At 36.0% G+C, this 19,439-nt stretch overlaps 1 protein-coding gene across 1 annotated transcript in view; it reads right to left on the bottom strand.

Moving 5' to 3' along the window:
- Positions 1 to 19,439, bottom strand: part of HFM1 (helicase for meiosis 1) — a 94,111-nt gene that overhangs the window by 9,079 nt on the left and 65,593 nt on the right. The window contains exons 31-34 of the mRNA XM_029948886.1: positions 9,752 to 9,832; positions 9,425 to 9,540; positions 6,817 to 6,896; positions 5,471 to 5,574 (exon numbers count right to left, since the gene is read on the bottom strand). Coding sequence (XP_029804746.1) covers positions 5,471 to 5,574; positions 6,817 to 6,896; positions 9,425 to 9,540; positions 9,752 to 9,832 — 381 coding nt within the window. The remainder of the gene's footprint in view (positions 1 to 5,470; positions 5,575 to 6,816; positions 6,897 to 9,424; positions 9,541 to 9,751; positions 9,833 to 19,439) is intronic.

Genomic DNA, 19,439 nt, shown 5'->3' with positions numbered 1-19,439 from the left:
AGATGAAAGTAAAATAACAAACACAGATGTTGCGACTCTACTCATTCATTCATAGGCTTAAGCAACTTCCTTGCTAAATTAGACAATGGTTTTCAAATACTAGAAGAATATTCCCTCAACTTTTCATGCTATTCTCAATGCAATAGCTATATACACAACATACTGTTAATCTGCACAATTTTTTTAAAGGCTTATTTATTTTCGAGAGAGAATGAGCGAAAGAGGGGCAGAGAGAGAGAGGGGGACAGAGGGTCCAAAGCAGGCTCTGCGCTGACAGAGTGAGCCCAATACGGAGCTCACGCTCACATACCATGAGACTAGGACCTGAGTCAAAGTTAAATTCTCAACCGACTGAGCCACCTAGGTGCCTCTAATCTGCACTATTAACATTTTCTCCATCACTTTCACAAATCTAAACCAAATAATAAATCAAGTCCTAATTTTTAGGTTTGCTGATTTCTATGGTATAAATACTCCTTTTAAGAATAATTTCAAGCTTCCAACATAGTATCTCTAAATGTAAAGTTGAGAAGAAATGCATAGCACCCTATTATATAGTATTTCCACCATATAGATATAAAAATAGAGGTAAATAATCCCAAGAAAACAGATAACAGTAATATGTAGTAAAATATCAGTTTTGAATATAGTCTTTGGTTTTTTAATTTTCTTTAATGTTTTTTATTTATTTTTGATACAGAGAGAGATAGAGCATGAGAGGGGAAGGGGCAGAGAGAGAAGGACACAGAACTGGAAGCAGGCTCCAGGCTCTGAGCTAGCTGTCAGCACAGAGCCTGACACGGGGCTCGAACCCACGAACGTGAGATCTGACCTGAGCCGAAGTCGGAGGCTTAACCGACTGAGCCACCCAGGCGCCCCAAATATAGTCTTTGTTTTTAGTATAACTTATTTAACTGAAAGTTTATATAATTAAACTTTTAATAATGGCTGAAAGATTCCCAAGAATTAATAATCATCTCTTACAAACCAGAACAAGCTGGCTCCAGTGCACCAAGTTTCCTTCACTTTAAATATCCTCTAAACTTTTCTTCATCTAGCCAAACCCTACATTATCTCTCAACTGTTCTACAACTCTAGTTCACATTATTCTACTTTTGTTCACTGACATACATATACAATATAATATATACTAAAAATAGAAATAGGCACAAAGCGTAATGGGAATGCAGAGGAAACAGGACTTAAACCTATAATGGAAGTCAGAGAGGACACCTCTAAGACGGTAAAATGCTTAGAAGGTAAAGTTAAATTTGAGATTTATAGAGCAGTGCCTGCGGAAAGGGGCAAGAGGGTAAGGCAAGATACTCCATGAGGGGAGAGCAACATGTGATAGACATAGCAGCATGAGAGACCAGAGAATGTATGGAAAACTATGTTTTCAGGATTTCTAGAGCATAAAGTAGAAAGAAAAGGGCTCGTTGAGACCGCACAAGCATTTACATGCCAGATTATGTTGATGCTCAATTTCAATGTTAAGGAATTCATTTTTTCCCCTTAAAGGAATGGATAACTACTGAAGGTACTTTAGCAAGATGTTTACATGATCAGAGATGTTTATTAGATCACTCAGAATAGTTATAGAGGGAATGATAATGAGACTGAAAGCAAAGAGAAAAGTAAGACAGATATTGCTATAAATGAGACACTGAATGTCTAAGCTAGAGTATCAGCAGAAGGGAGAGAGAAGAAGAACAGATATAAGAGATGTTTAGGAGACAAAACAGGACACGGCAATTATTTGCATGTAAGGTAAGATACTTAGGATAACTCTTTTTCTGCCTTTAGCAGCTTGGAAAAGAAGATAATTCATTCACTGACCTAAGGAGAAAAGAAAAGGAGCAGTGTGAGGTACAGAGAAGACAGAAAGAGTTCAGATGCTGACATGTTAACTTTTAGGTGGGTATGTCCAGAAAGGTGATTGTATAGATAGGTGAGGGGCTATAGAAAGGTGCAGATACAGATGTAGAAATCATCTGAATATAGTTGGTAATTGTAGACATGGACTTGAGTGACAGTGTATAAGAAGAGTTCACAAAGCAAGAAGAATAAAGAAGCCAAAAAGAACCTTTTGCAACATCAAAAGGAAGAAATGGCCAAGCAATTCAAGAAGTAGTAGGAGAAGCAGAATGGTTTAATGAAACCAAAGGAAAGATTTCCAAAAGGAGGGAAAGAGCAAATGTGTCAAAGAAAATAAAAGGTCAAAGAAAATAAAAACTGAAAAGAGTTCACTGAATTCATAACTTAGATCACTAAATAGTCTAAATGAAAGCAGTTTCAAAGGAGTGATGGAGAACCCAAATTTTAGTGAATGGAAAGTGACTAGGAGGTAAGGAAATGAGCACAGTGAATATAAATTGCCTTTTGAAGAATTTTTGTTTTGATGGAAAAGCAAGACATTAGGTGTATAAAGACTGGTGATCCTGTGTTCTGTCTGCCTAACAGGCTTTCCCTTAAAAAAATTTTTTTTAAGTTTATTTATTTATTTTGAGAGAGATGTAAGGAGGGGAAATGAGAGGAGGAAAGAGAGAATCCCAAGCAGACTCCATGCTGTAAGCATAGAGCCTGATGCAGGGCTCAAACTCACAAGCTGTGAGATCATGACCTGAGCCAAAATCAAGATTCAGATGCTTAACCAACTGAGCCACCCATGCACCCCTTTTCACTTCTTTTAATGGGAGTATCTTTCTCATCATTTGGGGAAACTGACTCTACCCATTCCATGTGATTCTGGTAAGGATGTCATTCATGGCACCCTGGTCCCTAGCTAGGGCAATAGCAGAGGAACACATGACTCAATATCAGGCTAATGGAATTGATCAAGGGACGAATACAAGACTCAACTGAGGTCAGTTAGAATGAACTCTGGTCTGCCAAAGCTAACAGGGGAAGATCGTTTTTCTACCAAGTCTGTTAAACTGGGAAGATATAAGTTAGGGGTGACCTGTGATGTGAGAAAGACTATTGAAAAAAATAAAGCCAAGTAGTAATAGGCATACTAAAAGACCAGAGGCGTGACTAAAATCATTTGAGGGCCTGGATCTAGAGCAAAATTAAAGTCAGATGTGTGTCTGGATTTACAAGTTTACATGAATGATCTTCTTTTTTGGGGATTAAGTCACTTTGAGTAGCATTTCCATCACTTACCACCAAAATGGTCATGACTAGCTGAATGAAAACAGAGAGCTGAAGAAGGAGGAGATTTGAGCATACTTACATGTTAAAGAGAAAGAAATAAGGAAGAGAGATTGATAATATGGGAAAGAGGAAATCGATACTGGTCTCCTAAAGCCCTCCCTAAGAGGAGGCGGGATTGGAAAGATTAAAACTACAGGTGGAGAGGGGCACCTCAGTTGCTCAGTCGGTTAAGTGCTTGACTTCACCTTAGGTCATGATCTCACGGTTTGGGAGTTTGAGCCCCACCTTGGGCTCTGCACTGATAGCTCAGAACTCAGAGCCTGGAGCCTGCTTCAGATTTTGTGTCCCTCTCTTTTTGCCCCTCCCCAACTTGTGCTCTCTATCTCTCAAAAAATGAATAAATGTTAAAAAAAAAAAACCTAAAAAAAACCCAAACCCTACATGTGGAGAGATAAACCTTGAATAGAAGAAAAGATAATTATTCTTTTAAGACAGAGTTAAAGATGGATACAGAAATACAGAAATATATAACTGTACGGTAGAAAGTTGAAAGAGTTCATATGGATTCGATTTTCAATTCTCCACTGATAACTAAAAGTCAATTTCATTTTATAGCAATGGCATTGGACTGGGAATCAAGAGATATAGAATGTATTTCTGGCCCTGCTATTAATTAGATATGTGATTTTAGGCAAGTCATTTAATCTCTCAGAGTCTTGGTTTCTTTCACTATAAAATGAAAAATTGTACAAAGGTCCCTTACAATTTAAATTTTATGATTCAACATGCTTTCTCACATAGTTTCTGAGATTTTTCTTTCTCCTTTCTTGAAATTAGAATTAGGATGACAAAAATTGGCATGTTTTCTTAAAATATTCTCAAGAGCAATATTTGAATACATATAAAATATGTTTTGCCATGCAAAACTAATGTGTGAAAAGTATAATGAATATATTCAATTATTACTAAAAATAGTACCAGATACTATGCTAAGAGCTTTAAGTACATTATCTCATTTAATCATAAAATCCCTAAAACACATTCAGATGAGGGAATTGAGATAAAGTGGGTAGATATATTATGAAAGGTGACACAACTTCTAGATGAGACTTTAATATCATAATATAAACTGGATTTGGAATGGGGGTGGGAAAGAAATCAAACTAGAGAAACTATGTAAAGACAGCATGAGAGTAAGCAGAGGGATAAGTAAGTAAAGAGGGATAAGTAAAGTAAGCAGAAAGGCAGGGAATAGACCAGCAGAACAAGGAATAAGTTGGAGGGCTATAGGCTGAGGAATATAAAACTAAGAGTTGACAAACTCACTCCTCTCCCTGTGGTAATGATATTTAGGCTTTGAGGAAGTTGGATAAATGCTCTGATACTCTAAGTGAGATTAGGGGACTTTTCTTGTTCTTATTTGGGTCTAATGACTACCGTATCATAAGAGGTGGTGGTGAAGATCTTAAATTATGGCCAGAGGAAACATAAAGTCACAGCATGAAAGGAAGAGTGTTAATAGATGCTAAGGCCACACACATGAAATTATTTGTGGGGAACCCCAAGTATACCATCTCTACATATAACTCAAACAAACAACTCTATGGCCAGGATTATTTCTCACACATTTTAACAGACTGGCTATTAATGGCATGACTCAGACAAATGATGCTATTAATAATAACAGGATCCAGAGTACTGATAAACTAATCCCAATGTTGAAAAAGAATTTAATGAATGACATATAGATAAAAAGCAAATGTAGACTACATACAAGCTTTATTCCACACACTAGGTTATAGTCTCATGTTATCATGGAAGTTGTATGAATCACAGGTTTAGAAACTGGAGAGATAGGACACCTAATTTAATCCCCTAATTTGAAAGATAAGACTAAGACCCAAAGGGGTTAAATAATTTTCCCAAGGTCACAAAGATATTTTGTAAAACTGTATTAATTTTATAAACATAAAATAATTTTAAATAATTCTAAAGACATATAAAAGTAATAGTCCAGCATTTTAACACTTTGTGTATCTTGAGATCCCTTATTTTCTCGGCTTTTCCTTATTTTATCTTTAAATAAAAATAGTCAATGCTATGTAGGGCAGAGATTTTTTCAAAATCTGTGACAAACATAGCAAGCTCATCTGAAATAACAGACCTAAGAATTTGAAACTGTTCCAATAACCCAAGAGAAAAATGTTGCCAAGTTAATCACAGTAATTTCAGATGCTGGTTTTTTAATAACATTGTTATTCTAAAGTAATAATAAATAATTTTCTCTTTCAAGGCAATATCAATGGTAATTTACCTTTGTCTTGATATTCAGATGGTTCTTGTTGAACTTCTGTGCAGATTTCATGCTGATCCCTCTGCTCCATGATAGACAAGTCAGGTATATTTAAACACTCTGACCTTTGTAAAGATAAATAAAACCATAAAATGTTAAATATTAAAATTAAGCTGAATTTGAAAACTACTTACTCATATAAGTAAAAGAAAAAAAAAGAAAAATTCCATCTACTCTACACTTCTATGATAGACTGCATTAGCCTGGGTAGTAAAGGGTAAAAAAAAAAATAGGTATTTAATGGAAGCAAGATAGTCATTTTTACATGTCCCAGATATGTAGATATCTGCTATCTGTGTATAGCTTTAAACATCTATTGCTAATGCTACTTTCAATTAGATAACAAAAGCTAGGATCTCTTGAAATAATGTTGGCATATGTTCTGATTGGTCAGTGGCTGTTCTGTACTATCTGTTAAGTATATTAAATGTCATCCCTGCATATAGAATACCCTTATCTGGAAGGGAAATGACATACACTATTGCCTTCTAGGCATCATGATATAGGAAAAGAATGCTGAGTTATCATTTAGGGCCTTCTGCTTAATAACTAGGAATATGAGTTTCGGTTATTTTATCTATAAAATGGGATAAAAATACCTCATTTTATGAGTTAGGTTGTTATGGTCAAAAGAGATAATGCACAAATGTGCAATTTTTAAATTGTAAATTATTTTACAAATCTGAAGTGTTATTAATATAGAGTGGGTCCCTAAGTGGAAAAGATTAGACTTTGTACAGCAATATGATTTCTCTTTTTATTTATTTTTTAATTTTTTAACATTTATTTATTTATGAGAGACAGAGAGAGAGAGAGACAGCTCGAGCTGGGGAGGGTCAGAGAGAGAGGGAGATACAGAATGCGAAGCAGGCTCCAGGCTCTAAGCTAGTTGTCAGCACAGAGCCCAACGTGGGGCTCAAACCCACAAACCGTGAGATCATGACCTGAGCCAAAGTTGGACGCTTAACCAACTGAGCCACCCAGGTGCCCCTGATTTCTCTTTTTAAAGTATACTTTTGTCTCCTGGTAAGTTTAAAAGGTAGAAAAAGCCTGAGGGCATGACATATAGGATGGGTAGTTTCACAGGAAAGAGATAATTCAATGAATGTTAAAATGTTCTGTAACTATAGATTTCTAAATAGATTTAGATAACCACTCTTATGATGCCATTACATCATTATGGAACAAATGATTACTGTAATTTGAATGTAGCCAGTGTTCACCTTTCTCTGAATAAAATGATTAACTGGAGAAGCAAAGAATTTATGACAACTATTCTACCTTGGATATTAACATTATATTTATACCTTGATATACTGGAAAGAGAAGGTTTTGGAGTAAAACCAAATTCTTTAAGGTCCACACTTTGAGATTTATTCATTTGCATCTATCAATGAAAAAAAAAGTTCAACTATCAATTTCATAACAAAACTTTTTAACAAGCCAAACAGCAAAATTCCTGTTGGTCCACAGTCCCCAAACCAATGAATTATGAGAAACCGATAATTTTTTTTACTAAGCCCTCTATTCTCTCTCTATACATTTTCAAAGAGCTCACTTACTTTCCTGGCTTCAATTATCATCTACATGTGAATGTCTCTCAAATCTCTATTTCTACTCAGCTCATTCTAACTTTCTGTCATATTCAACTGTCTATAGAACATCTTTTTTTTTCTTAACATTTATTTATTTTTGAGAGACAGAGAGAGACAGAGCATGATCAAGGGAGGGGCAGAGAGAGAAAGAGACACAGACTCTGAAGCAGGCTCCAGGCTCTGAGCTAGCAGTTAGCATAGAGCCCAATTCAGGGCTCAAACCCAAAAACCATGAGATCATGACTGAGCCAAAGTCGGACGCTCAACCGACTGAGCCACCCAGGCGCCCCAGAATTATCTTTGCCTAGACATCTTGCTGGCTTCTAAATTCAGTATTTACCAGACTGAACTTAATGTATATCTACTTCTCTAAACTTGCTTTTCCTTTGGAGTCTCTACCCTAGTGAAGCTTCACTTTGTTCTTACTTGTCAATCCAGAAAGCTGGTCATCATCTTTATCCTTCCACTTCACCACTCATAAGCAATTAAGTAACAGGGTAGTTGATTCTATCTCTGAAAAATATTTTAAACCTATACACTTCTCTCCACTGCTAGTGCCATTACATTAGAGTAGGCCACTCTTGCCTGGATTATTGCAAAACGTATCTAATGAGTCCTTATGCTCCTTTTCTATCATCCTCTAATCCATTCTCTACCTTGCATTCAGAGTGAACTTTATAAAATGCAATTCTGGTAATGTCACTGGTTAAAGCCCTTTAGTGGCTTCCCAATACTTTCAGGATAAAGTCCAAATCTTTAAAATAGCAAAAAAGGCCTTCAATATCTAGCTCTTACTTACTTCTTCAGCCTCCTCAGCCTCATCTCTCCTTTCCCCAACTTGGAACTGAACTACAGAAGTACTATATAACTTCAGTGTTTTAAAAGATCTCCCTCTGACTGTTTCTTAGCTCTGGACCACTGCACCTTTTTTATGTCTGGAATGCTTTTCTATCCCTCTCCACCACCACTATGGTGCCTCCCTCTCCATACTTGGCTTCAAGTCTCTGGCCTATCAGATGTAGAGTGAGTATACTTTATATCCAAATCCAAGTTATCTTAAACTTCTGTTATAAAACCATCCATCACACTACATTGAAAAAACCTATTTAGTTATTTATATCCTTTACTCAACTATAAGCTCTGTGAGGATTGGAACTAAAGCTGTCTTATTGTATCTTAGCACCTGTAACAGTCCTTGGCATGTTCTTGGTGCTCAATGAATATGGAAAGGGGGCACTTGTCTGGCTTAGTTGGAAGAATGTGAGACCCTTGATCTCTGGGTTGTGGGTTTGAGCCCCATGTTGGATTCAAAGACTACTAAAAACAGCAAATAAACTTTAAAAAATGATTATGGAAGGAAAGAAGGAATAATATGGAATGGAGAAGGAAACAAGGAAGGAAAGATGGAAGAAAGGGAGGGAGGGAAAGAGGAAAAGCTTAGACTACTAAAAAATTATTATCTCAGAGAAGATGGTAGCCATTTAAAACTGCATGCCTCTCCCTGTTTCCCATTCCCCTTATTTTAGTCTTATGACTTAAAATCTTCATTCTTATTAAAGAAGAATAAAGAAATAGATACTCTGTCATTTTCTTGCCTCTTTCTTGTGGCCTGATCAATTATTTTGCACTGGATATGAGGACACAGGCTTAGACTGACTCTGCTACTGACAAGCTTATCAACTGTATGTGCTACCATGCTTTCATGACTTGGAAAGGAGGCTCTTGCTCAGTATGCATCTAGGTATATGAATCAAAATCAACTTCAGACGTTGCATACCAGTTCCAACACAAACAGAACCAGGAAAGGGCAAGTGTCTCTAGCTTCAATTGCTGGACCAAGCTAAGTGACATATCCCTCTCCGTTTCCCTCTTCTCTGGTTAACAACAACAACAACAACAACAACAACAACAACAACAACAACAAAAAGACTAATAAGGGACTCTGTAGAACTATGTCCCAAAAGTAGGTTTGTAAATTATTAAGAACTATAATATCTTTTCCTTTAGAAGTAGTATTTTTTTGAAATTTTATTTTATTTTACTTTATAAAGTTTCATATTTTAACATATGAAATTATTTTCCATCATTTACAATACAGTAGTTACAATGACACTCCAAACAGAAAAGCAAAGTAAAAAATCAAAACAAAAATATGGAACACTTCACGAATTTGCGTGTCATCCTAGAGGTAGTATTTTTAAAATACAGCCCTCAAGTAACTAAAGTACTTAGGCAGATACGTACCTAATTGATATACAGGATATAAAGGAATATTCATATATTATTAAATTACGTAACAAGGGATGTTATTTAAACTAACCTTGAGACGTTTAACTGGAGGAAGTGATGAAACAGCATTCCTGTTTCTTAAATCAGATAAATATGAGGAGATTGTTGGCTCTTTCATTTCTGACTTTTGTGCAACTCCAGTTTTACCTATGAAAAGAAAGTCTAGATCCGTTAGGTTAAACTTTAGGTAGTGTTCATGTAAAGCCAAATTTCTTCATAATTCCTAATCTAATTTTTTTCATGGAAGAAAATGGAGTTAAAAACTATATAATATAAATGTCATACATAATCAGGATGTTATTACTCAAAGATCTTTCAATTTTTAAAACCTGAAATAAACTTCTTTTATGGAACTCACAGCAGTCATGTCCACATGTATGTTTATTTTTACAGGGATGATTACATTCTCGGTTCCCAGGTTTTTTGCAAGTAGTCATTCCTAAATTAATAGAAGGGAAAAAACTATTTTTTTACTACAGTTTATTTCCTTTCAGATAGTACAAAAAGATTATGATTTTATACTTCCTCAAGTGTTAACCCATTTAACATGTTTAAAATGGTATTTCTGGTAACAGCTAGTCCCTGCCGGGCTATTAGCCCAATCCCAGCTTTTCAGCTTTTCTAAAGGAGCATCGACCCACCCATAAGCTTCTCTTAAGCTCCCTGACATAAATAGAATATCAAATACCACAGAATATCAGTAACTCTTGTCTTGAATGAAGTAAGAACGAGGGTGGAGTTTTGAAACTTCTCTGCTGCTTTATACTTACACTTTAAGAAGAACCTGGTAAGAAGCAAATATCATTTCATTTTAATGGTATCAGTGATAGTTTCTAGTAGGTAGGACACCATACCTATTTAATAAACATTGAAATAAGTGTTGTACGGGTATAAAACATTTGCTATACGAGTTCACAGAGAAATGAGATTGCATCCTGCTTGATCCCCGAGCTAGTATATCCAAATATATAATTTATTTTTCATAAGATTTTAAGTAGGTTTTTTTCTTGATCTTAGTAACATGGGGGTATGGAATAGACATCTGAATTGACAGGATCTGGACATGAGAAGGAGACCAGGGGAAGATGTTCTAAGTAGAGGGCATAATACCCCAAAACAGCAAGCCACATACTCTAGAAGTAAGTTTATTTTTGCAGGAGCACACATTTTAAGTAAATTAGAAATGCTGAAGATAGTAAAGAGTTTTGGAAACCTTTACAATCATTTTTCATCCTTTAGTCTTCATTTTCAATGTTGTTGCTTAGGCGACCCTTTTCAAGACATGGCATATCTAGACAATGATAACATCTGTACAGCATCCTGGAGTACACGGATAAGGCTACACACCACAAGAGACAACTAGAGTTAAATGCCTTAAGGGCCAAGCAGATCAATGTATTGGGTAGTGATAAAGTAATGAAACTGCAGGCTGACAGCTGAACCAGTGTTCTTGACTGAATATAATAAACTTTGGTAGAATATAAAAAATACTCAGATAAGACCATTCTGTGACTGCAGTAAAGATAGAGATAAAAACTACTGTGTAATTATTTCTGAAACTTGAGGCAAGGACACTCAAGAACCACAAAAATAACTAAACATCCCCCTCTTCTGGCTAACACAAATGACTACTATTTCCTTAATCCTCCCATCTCTAAGACAAGATATACCAATATATCCAATATTCCACTTTTTGCAAGTATCTAATCTAGAATTGACCTCTGCTCTGCCTAAACTCTTGCAAGAATCACCAGCACAAGCTGAAATCCTATAAAGAAGCTCTTCTCAACTCCCTGAGATAACCCACAGCTCTGCCAGGGCTGTGCTCTTTTGCTATAGCAAATTTTAAAATACTTAATCAACCTTCCTCAAATATAGGTGTGCACCCAGTGGTCTTTGGCTGAAAGGTTTCAACATTATACTCTGCGAGCTATGCCATGGCTTACTGCTTAGAAGTTTTGCCCCAGTTCATAATTTCATCTCTCGTTCACCGAGTTTCCTTGTCCAGTCCTACCACACAATTTATTCTACATGCTGTTGTTTAATTAGTCTGCCTAAAGTTCAACTCTGATCATATCATTTGTCCATTTAGAAAGGTTAGTTACTTCCTGCTGCCAAGAAAATTAATTCCATATTTAAAGTCTTCCACAGTGTAATTCTAGCCTCCCTTTCTTGCACCCATATTAATCCTAATCCATCAAAACACATTTGCTTACCATTATTCAAATAGTCTCAAGACTTTTAACAATTGTACCTCTGCTATTACCTCTTTTCTTAGAAGCCCCTCATTTCCTTGTCAATCTGAAACTTATTAACTTTCAAGGCCAACTTAAATGGCACCTTTATCATAAAGATCTATCCTTACCACCCCATCTGAAGTGATTTCTCTTTCCTTTGAGTGCCTCCAGCATTTTCCTTGTGTCTCTGGCTTACAGCATGCTGCCTTATATTTAATGTATTTACACAAAAAACACAGTGGTCAAGTACAGGGCACCCTAAAGTAAGAAAACATGAGTTTTGGGATGTCTGGCAGGCTCAGTCCATAGAGCATGCAACTTACACTCTTGGAGTTGTGAGTGCAAGCCTCATGTTGGGTGTGGCCTACTTTTAAATAATACATACATACATATATAAACGGAAAACATGAGTCTTAAAATAGGCTCCTATCTGTAAAAAACAAATTAAAAGAGCTAATTTGTTCACCTCAGAGAGATGAAAAGATAAAATGAATTAAGTATGTGAAAGCATTTTCTTTTAATTTTTTAAGATTTATTCATTTTTTTTGAGAGAGAGAGGAGGGGGCAGAGAGACACACACACATACAGAATCCAAAGCAGGCTCCAGGCTCTGAGCTGTCAGCATAGAGCCTGATGTGGGGCTAAAACTCATGAACCATGAAACCATGACCTGGGCTGAAGTCGGCCGCTTAACCAACTGAGTTACCCAGGCACCCCTGAAAGCATTTTAAAGTTAAGTGATAAACTAATATATTAGAGTATGTATTTTCTTTACTATTAATAAAGATTATACAAGTAACTATAAAAGTAAAATTGTTCAGAGTGTTGTGAAGGAGAGGGGCACAATGTCATATGAGGACGGGGGCACCGTTCTGGTCAGGAATGTCTTGGAAGGCTTCTCCAAGAAGCAACAAGTGGGTTGAAGACTAAAGAAAGAATGGGAGTTAGGAAGGCAGAGGTAGGAGAAAGAGTACTTCAGATAGAGGGGATGGCATATACAAAAGCCCTAGGACAAGGGAAAGCATGGCATATCAGAGAAATTGAAAGGTCAGTGTGGTTGATGCTCAGCATGTAAGAGAGAGTACACAAAATGAGATTAGTAGAGAAAGGTCAGACTATATTTGTAGGAGAATGGCTCCACCATGTTACCCTGGCAATTTCAGGTCTCCACATAGGCCTTGGAGGCAAGACTCAACCATTTTCAGGATGCCTTCTGATCCTCTTTGGGGTATTTCAAGAAAGGCAATCTTGTGATGAGGTATTAAAAGCCATTTCTAATCCGTCTCCTTAGCTTGCAAGAGGCTCACTATCTTTCATGAGACTGCCATGAAGCAGTTTCCCATCCACCTCAGTTCCACTGAGGCGCTGGACTTTCCACCTTGCTTCTTGCAAGGTGCAGGTGCAGCCTATGGTTATCTACCTTAAGTTTTTAAACAAAGCAAACCACCATTTCTGTTATCTGGTCCCTCCAATTCAGTGTTATCCTCTGGGATTACGAATGCAAGCAGCTAAGAACACGCGGATCTTGCTTTGCTATGTAAGTAGTACACTGCCTAGATCCATTTAGGTCTCTTATATCCTTACCAGCCAATTCGATGGAGGTGGGGCAAGATTACCTAGCAGCTGCCACCCCACTGCTGCTTAGGAACTGACTGACCACATCACAGTATGGAACCTTGAAAGGATGTTATTGATTTAGATCTTTTATTCTAAGACCTATGGGGAGCCACTACAAAGCTTCAACCAAGGAAGGGACATAATTGAATCTGTACTTTGAAAAAAGGTTACCGTAGGAGTCTAGGCACCAAAAAAAAAAAACAATTGGTAACTCAGTCTAGAGAGTGGTGGTAGTAGTAGAGTCAGAGAATGGACTGATATGAGAGCTGTAAAGAAAGTAAAAATATTTTTAATACAGAATCAAGTGAAGTGCTTTTCTTTCTTGAGCAGCATATTGTTTTCCCTTAAGTTTTACTGCCTTTCTTTTACTCTAGCAATATCTACCTAAAGTTTTTAAACAGTGTAGTTGATATTTTTAAAGACAAAGCAAATATGGAAACACCACCTATTTATTCCCCCCCTCATAGATACTTCCTTCCTTGAGCCTTACACCTTCCTCTTAATGCAATCTAGGCTTGTCTGATAGTTGTCATCCTGGAACGTCCTTTTGTTAAGCTTCTTGTCTAAATCCACTATTCTTGGATTCTTTGACTTTTATTTTTAAATTTTATTTATTTATTTATTTATTTATTTAGAGAATGGACACACAGGTGAAGGGCAGAGAGAAGGAGAGACAGAATCCCAAGCAGGCACTGCGCCATCACTGCAGAGCCCAATGCAGCGCTCGAACACACGAAACATGAGATCATGATCTGAGCCAAGATCAAGAGCTGATGCTTTACTAAGCTACCCAGGCACCCCTCTTTGACTTTTTCTTTCTTCGTTAACTGCATTGTTATAATATGCTCATCCTCAAGCAACTGCTTCAGAAAAGATGTTTAGGAGTTAAACTTTCTAAATCCTTGAATGTATTAATTAATTTCATACTTACTAGTTTGGCTGGGTATAGCACACAGGGATGAAAATAATTTCCCCCTGGATTTTTAAGTCTATTAAACCTTCTACCATCCAGTGCTGCTGATAAAGATTACTAACATTTCAATTTTTGTTCCCTGGAAACATTTATGATTTGTCCATGATGTTCTAAAATGTTGCAATTATTCCTCCTTTGTAGATATCTTTTCACTTATCCTAACTAGTAGTGAGTAAGCCTTTTTGATCTGCAGATTTATATCTCCAAGTGCAGGAAATTTTCATAAATTATTTCTCTGATTTGTTTGTTCTCTCTTTCTGGAACACTTGCTAGTCAGGTATCAGACTCCTAGATTTCCCTTTATCTCTTATTTTGTCTCCTTGTCTTTTTGCTTTCATTTAGATTGTACTGACTTTATCTTCTGGTTCTCCAGCTTTTTTTTTTCCAATCCTAGTTTTTACTTCTCTGTGTTCATTGTTGTTTTCTAACTGTTCTCCCTCTCTCCCCATGGCATCCTATTCTGTTTCATGGTTGCAATTTAATCTTTAACTTCTCTGGTGTTACTAATTTGTTCATATGATGTTTTACTACATTCTTGGATTATCCTATTCCTCTTTTATCCATTTTCGGTTTACTTATTTTGGGCTTTCTTTCATATGTTCCAGATTTTCCTCAAATGTCTCATCCTTGGTTGTCTGCCTATAAGGCAGCCCTATTATATCTCTATTTCATGATGAGAAAATTGGTTCATATATAGATTTAGCAACATGTTCAAGACTATACAGAAAATAAATAGCAAATCTGAGATTCTAACTAAGGTGGTCTAATTCCAGAGCCTAATCTCTCAACCAATCTGTGTCCTAATTATATTAGCTACCTTAGTTCTCCCCCAAACAATGCATTTAATTTATTTAGGAAAGAAACAGAAGGAGCTGGGAATGGGAAGAGTAGGAGAAAATGCCTTGTAGCTTGTTGTTTTGCACTAAGGGATAAGGAATTGCTTTGTCCCTTAATCCAAGGACTCCTAATAAACGCATTTCTAAATGTCACCACAAGATGGTGCACAATGACTACACACATGTACTCCCAGTGGTTAAAAAGTTACCATCTGCAACCTGAATTTTAGAGATTCTGGAGAATCCCAAAAAATTCAAGGCAGAGTTGGCAACTCTTGTCAGGAATAAGAAGTGTATAAAAATTTCTTTATAGAATATTAGCATATGCTTGTTAATAGCCTAAGGGACAAAAATTTTTATTTATTTGTTAGAAAGGGTACTTAAGAAATGTAACGGCTCCCTATCCCCATCCCATCTCCCATAGCCTGAGAATTGTCTGAATTCGTCTTGTTAGCAAATATAAATTTAAGCTTACAGAGATTCATAATTGGAAAAATTAGGTTCTCAAAGAAAACTGACCTAAGCTGTACTCAGGTAAAATTTAAAAAGACCCATAACTTCATTACTATAATAATCTTAAATATGTACATTTTCATAGATTTGTCATATATGGATTTACATGTTTTTAAATGCTTAATTCTAAGTATTTAAAGTAAAATAAATTTATTTTAAAAATAAAATGTATTAATGTCAACTAGAACAGTATTTAAGGAAGATATGTAAAATGACTCTAAGAAGGTCAATAATGGCTGGTGGGGCAAGAGCTAGTTGCTTTGAAAAAAATCTTAAAAAACTGATAATAATAGGCACATAATCCCTGATACAATTAGCCTTATATCCTAATTATAAATTTGGTGGGTTTTTTTACATTTATTTATTTTTGAGGGACAGAGTGAGACAGAGCATGAGTGAGGAAGGGGCAGAGAGAGAAGACACCAAATCTAAAGCAGGCTCCAGGCTCTGAGCAAGCAGTTAGCACAGAGCCTGATGTGGAGCTTGAACCCACGAACCATAAGATCATGACCTGAGTTGAAGTGGGATGCTCAACCGACTGAGCCATCCAGGGCACCCCTCCTAATTATAAATCTAAATAATTTGCCTGTGCATAAGCAATGAAGTTAGTATTTCTAAACGAATATTACCTTGACTTTTATAGTTCCTGATTTATACTAATCAGATTTATGCTCGTTATGACTTCACTTTTTAAATGAGAGAACATCTCTTCTTAACTTTTTATCAAATCTTATACTATCACTTGTTATTTATTTATCAGGAAAAGGTTAACACTAATGAACTGGAGTCCTCGGTTTTGCAATTTAATGCATTTATGCACCAGAAGGTATAAAGAAAAACTAATTGCATTTTGACTAGCATTTAAATCTGCATACTTCCATAGTGCTCAGGCATTTGTTTTATCCTGGAATTTTTCAAATATATTTCAAGTTCAACTCAGAATGGCATAACAAATACAAATGAATTTATTAGTGTCAAATCATATTCTTCATATTAAACAAAGCCTATACTTCTTACTCTGAATCTATTTAAAGGTTTAGATGATTACACCTCATACATTAAGAATTTACCTGGGACACCCAGGTGGCTGAGTCACTTAAGCGTCCAACTCTGGATTGTGGTCAGGTCAAGATCTCACGATTGTGAGATCAAACCCTGAGTCGGGCTCTGCTCTGAACAGGCCTGGAGCCTGCTTGGGATTCTCTTTCTCTCTTCCTCTCCCTTTACCTCTCCCCCACTTACACACAAGGGCATGCCTACACATACACGCATTCTCTTTCAAAATAAATAAACATTTAAAAAAAGTGACCTGAAAATATTTAAAATTTTACAACTAAAAAGTATATTTTTCACATTGCTATATCTTAAAAATAGTAAAATTATTTGTCCTTCAATTTAACAAAGTTATCTACTGGACAGAAACTATACATGAGAAACTACTGCTAAAAGAATGTTTTCAAAGTTACAAAAAGCATGAAACTAATTTTTAATTATACTATGTAAGTTAAGGTGCATACTTCTGTTTTTATATAAGTGAAACCTTGGACTGCAAGTAACATGTTCTGAGTGTTCCACAAGACAAGCAAAAATTTCTAACCAATTTTATCTTGATAAATGAGTGATGCCTTGCGATATGAATATTACGTGATGTTGTATGTCACATGATCACAACTGAGCCTTTCCTCTGCTGCCTTATTGCCAGTTACATTAAATACACTATATGACAAGAGTTTATTAACACTGTAGTCAACATCTGCGCAAGCATATATAATAGCCCCTATGCAGAAGAAGTTTGAAACAAATGGCAGTGAAAAGAAAATGATTATGGTTGAAGAAGGAAATCACTGAGAAGTACAAATGAGGTATGCAAGTGGCCAAAATTGCAAGACTTTATAAGATGTTTAATGTGCATCTCATCTGCAAAGAGGGAGGAGAAAAAAGCAGAGAACCCCTCACTTAAGATGAGATTAGAGAGATGTGTAAAATGTGGGAAACAGTGCAAAATTTTATAGAAAAGCATCCCCTGAATAAGGCTATAGCAGTGCGAGCCATGAATCATTTAACAACACAATGTTCACATTTCCTCCTCAAAAGGAGACAAAAGCAAGTGTCATCGGATAGGTTCCTTATTAAAGTGGCAGGAAAAGAAAAAGATTCCATTGAGCCAATAGATAGCAGTGATTTCATCAGTGATAGTGAAAGTCATCCTACATAAAAATCTTCCGCTCTCATCTTCCTTGCATCAGCTATGAAGGTTTTCAAAGGTAAGTGCTGGTTAATTTGTTTATTTTTCTTTTTATTTTGTAGTTTGTTATTGTATTTATATTACAGTATTGTAATCATTTTTATATGAATATTTTTTGGTTGTGGAATGAATCATCTGAGTTTCCATTATTTCTAATGTGGAAATTCACTTTGATATACGAGTGCTTGGAATTACAAGCATGTTTCCAGAAAGTTATGCTCCCAAAGTGTTTACTGTAATTGGAATGTTTGTAAGATTTGGGATGGTTATGTGTATGTGTTATGTGAAAGGTGTGTGTAATAAAACATGATTTGCCTGATAGGAAGCATCTTTTATCTGTTTTCCACAGGGCTATGCTAAATACGTAAGGAACTTATAAAAGGCTCATGCTCGGGCATCTGGGTAGCTCAGTTGGTTAAGCATCTGACTTCAGTTCAGGTCATGATCTTGCAGTTCGTGAGTATGAGTCCTGAGCTGGGCTCTGTGCTGACAGCTGGGAACCCAGAGCCTGCTTTGGATTCTGTGTCTCCCCCTCTCTCTGCCCCACTCCTGTTCACACTCTCTTGCTCGCTCTCTCCAAAATAAATATTTTTTTAAAAAGGCTCATGCTAGCAGGAAGTATAGTAAACATTCCAACTTCTCACTACATTGTAACTAACAAACAATTTAAGCTATTTTAAACAAAAACATCTGGTGAGTGGGGGAAATGTGTTACATGAACACAGATATGTCACAGAATCCAAACAAAGCAGCAATTCAGGTAGGCATCAGAAGGTACTGAAACCAAGAAATGGAAAGTCATCAGAAACCCAGCGCTGGCGTTTTTACCTCTGTACCTCTTGTACCTCTACCTTAGTCTTCTCTTCCATAGCGCAGTTGTCTGTGATCCTTTCTCCATGTGGTAAAATATGGCCAGCGGATAGCTCTGAGTTTATATTATCTTTGCGCAGCTCTAATTCTAAATTGTCTGTCTTAAACTGATTTCTTATGATGCTACTATAAATGTTTTTTTTTTAGAATTATGATTTCTCTCTTTTGTTTGCCGGTATAAAATAATACAATTGTTTTTCAAATTTTTTAGTTGAAATATAATTCGAACTATAAATCCACCCTTTTAAAGTATACAATTCAGTAGGTTTTTAGTATATTCCCAAGTCTATATAACCATTACCAGTATCTAATTCCAGAACATTATCTTAAATAAAAATCACATACCTTAAAACAAAAATCACATGCCTATTAGTAGTTACGACTAATTTCTTCCTATCCCAGCCTCTACAACTACTAATCTCCTTCCTATATTTATAGATTTACCTATTCTAGACCTTTCATATAAATGGAAGCTAACACTATCTGACATTTTGTGAATGGTTTCGCTCATTAGCATAGTGTTTTAGGGTTTACCCTTGTTAATAAACCAGTAGTTCATTCTTTTTTTATGGCTGAATATTCCACCATATAGTTATACTACAGTTTACTTATCCATTCATCAACTGATGAACATTTCAGTTGTTTCTTTTTGGCAATTATGAATAATGCTGCTATAACATTCGTGTACTAGTGTTTGTGTTTTCAATTCTTTTGGATATACCCCAGAAAAGGAATTCTGGGTCACATGGTAAATC

The sequence above is a fragment of the Suricata suricatta genome, chromosome 8 (assembly GCF_006229205.1).
Source record: "Suricata suricatta isolate VVHF042 chromosome 8, meerkat_22Aug2017_6uvM2_HiC, whole genome shotgun sequence".
In the NCBI taxonomy this organism is placed as follows: domain Eukaryota; kingdom Metazoa; phylum Chordata; class Mammalia; order Carnivora; family Herpestidae; genus Suricata; species Suricata suricatta.
This window is presented reverse-complemented; position numbering and strand designations above follow the sequence as displayed.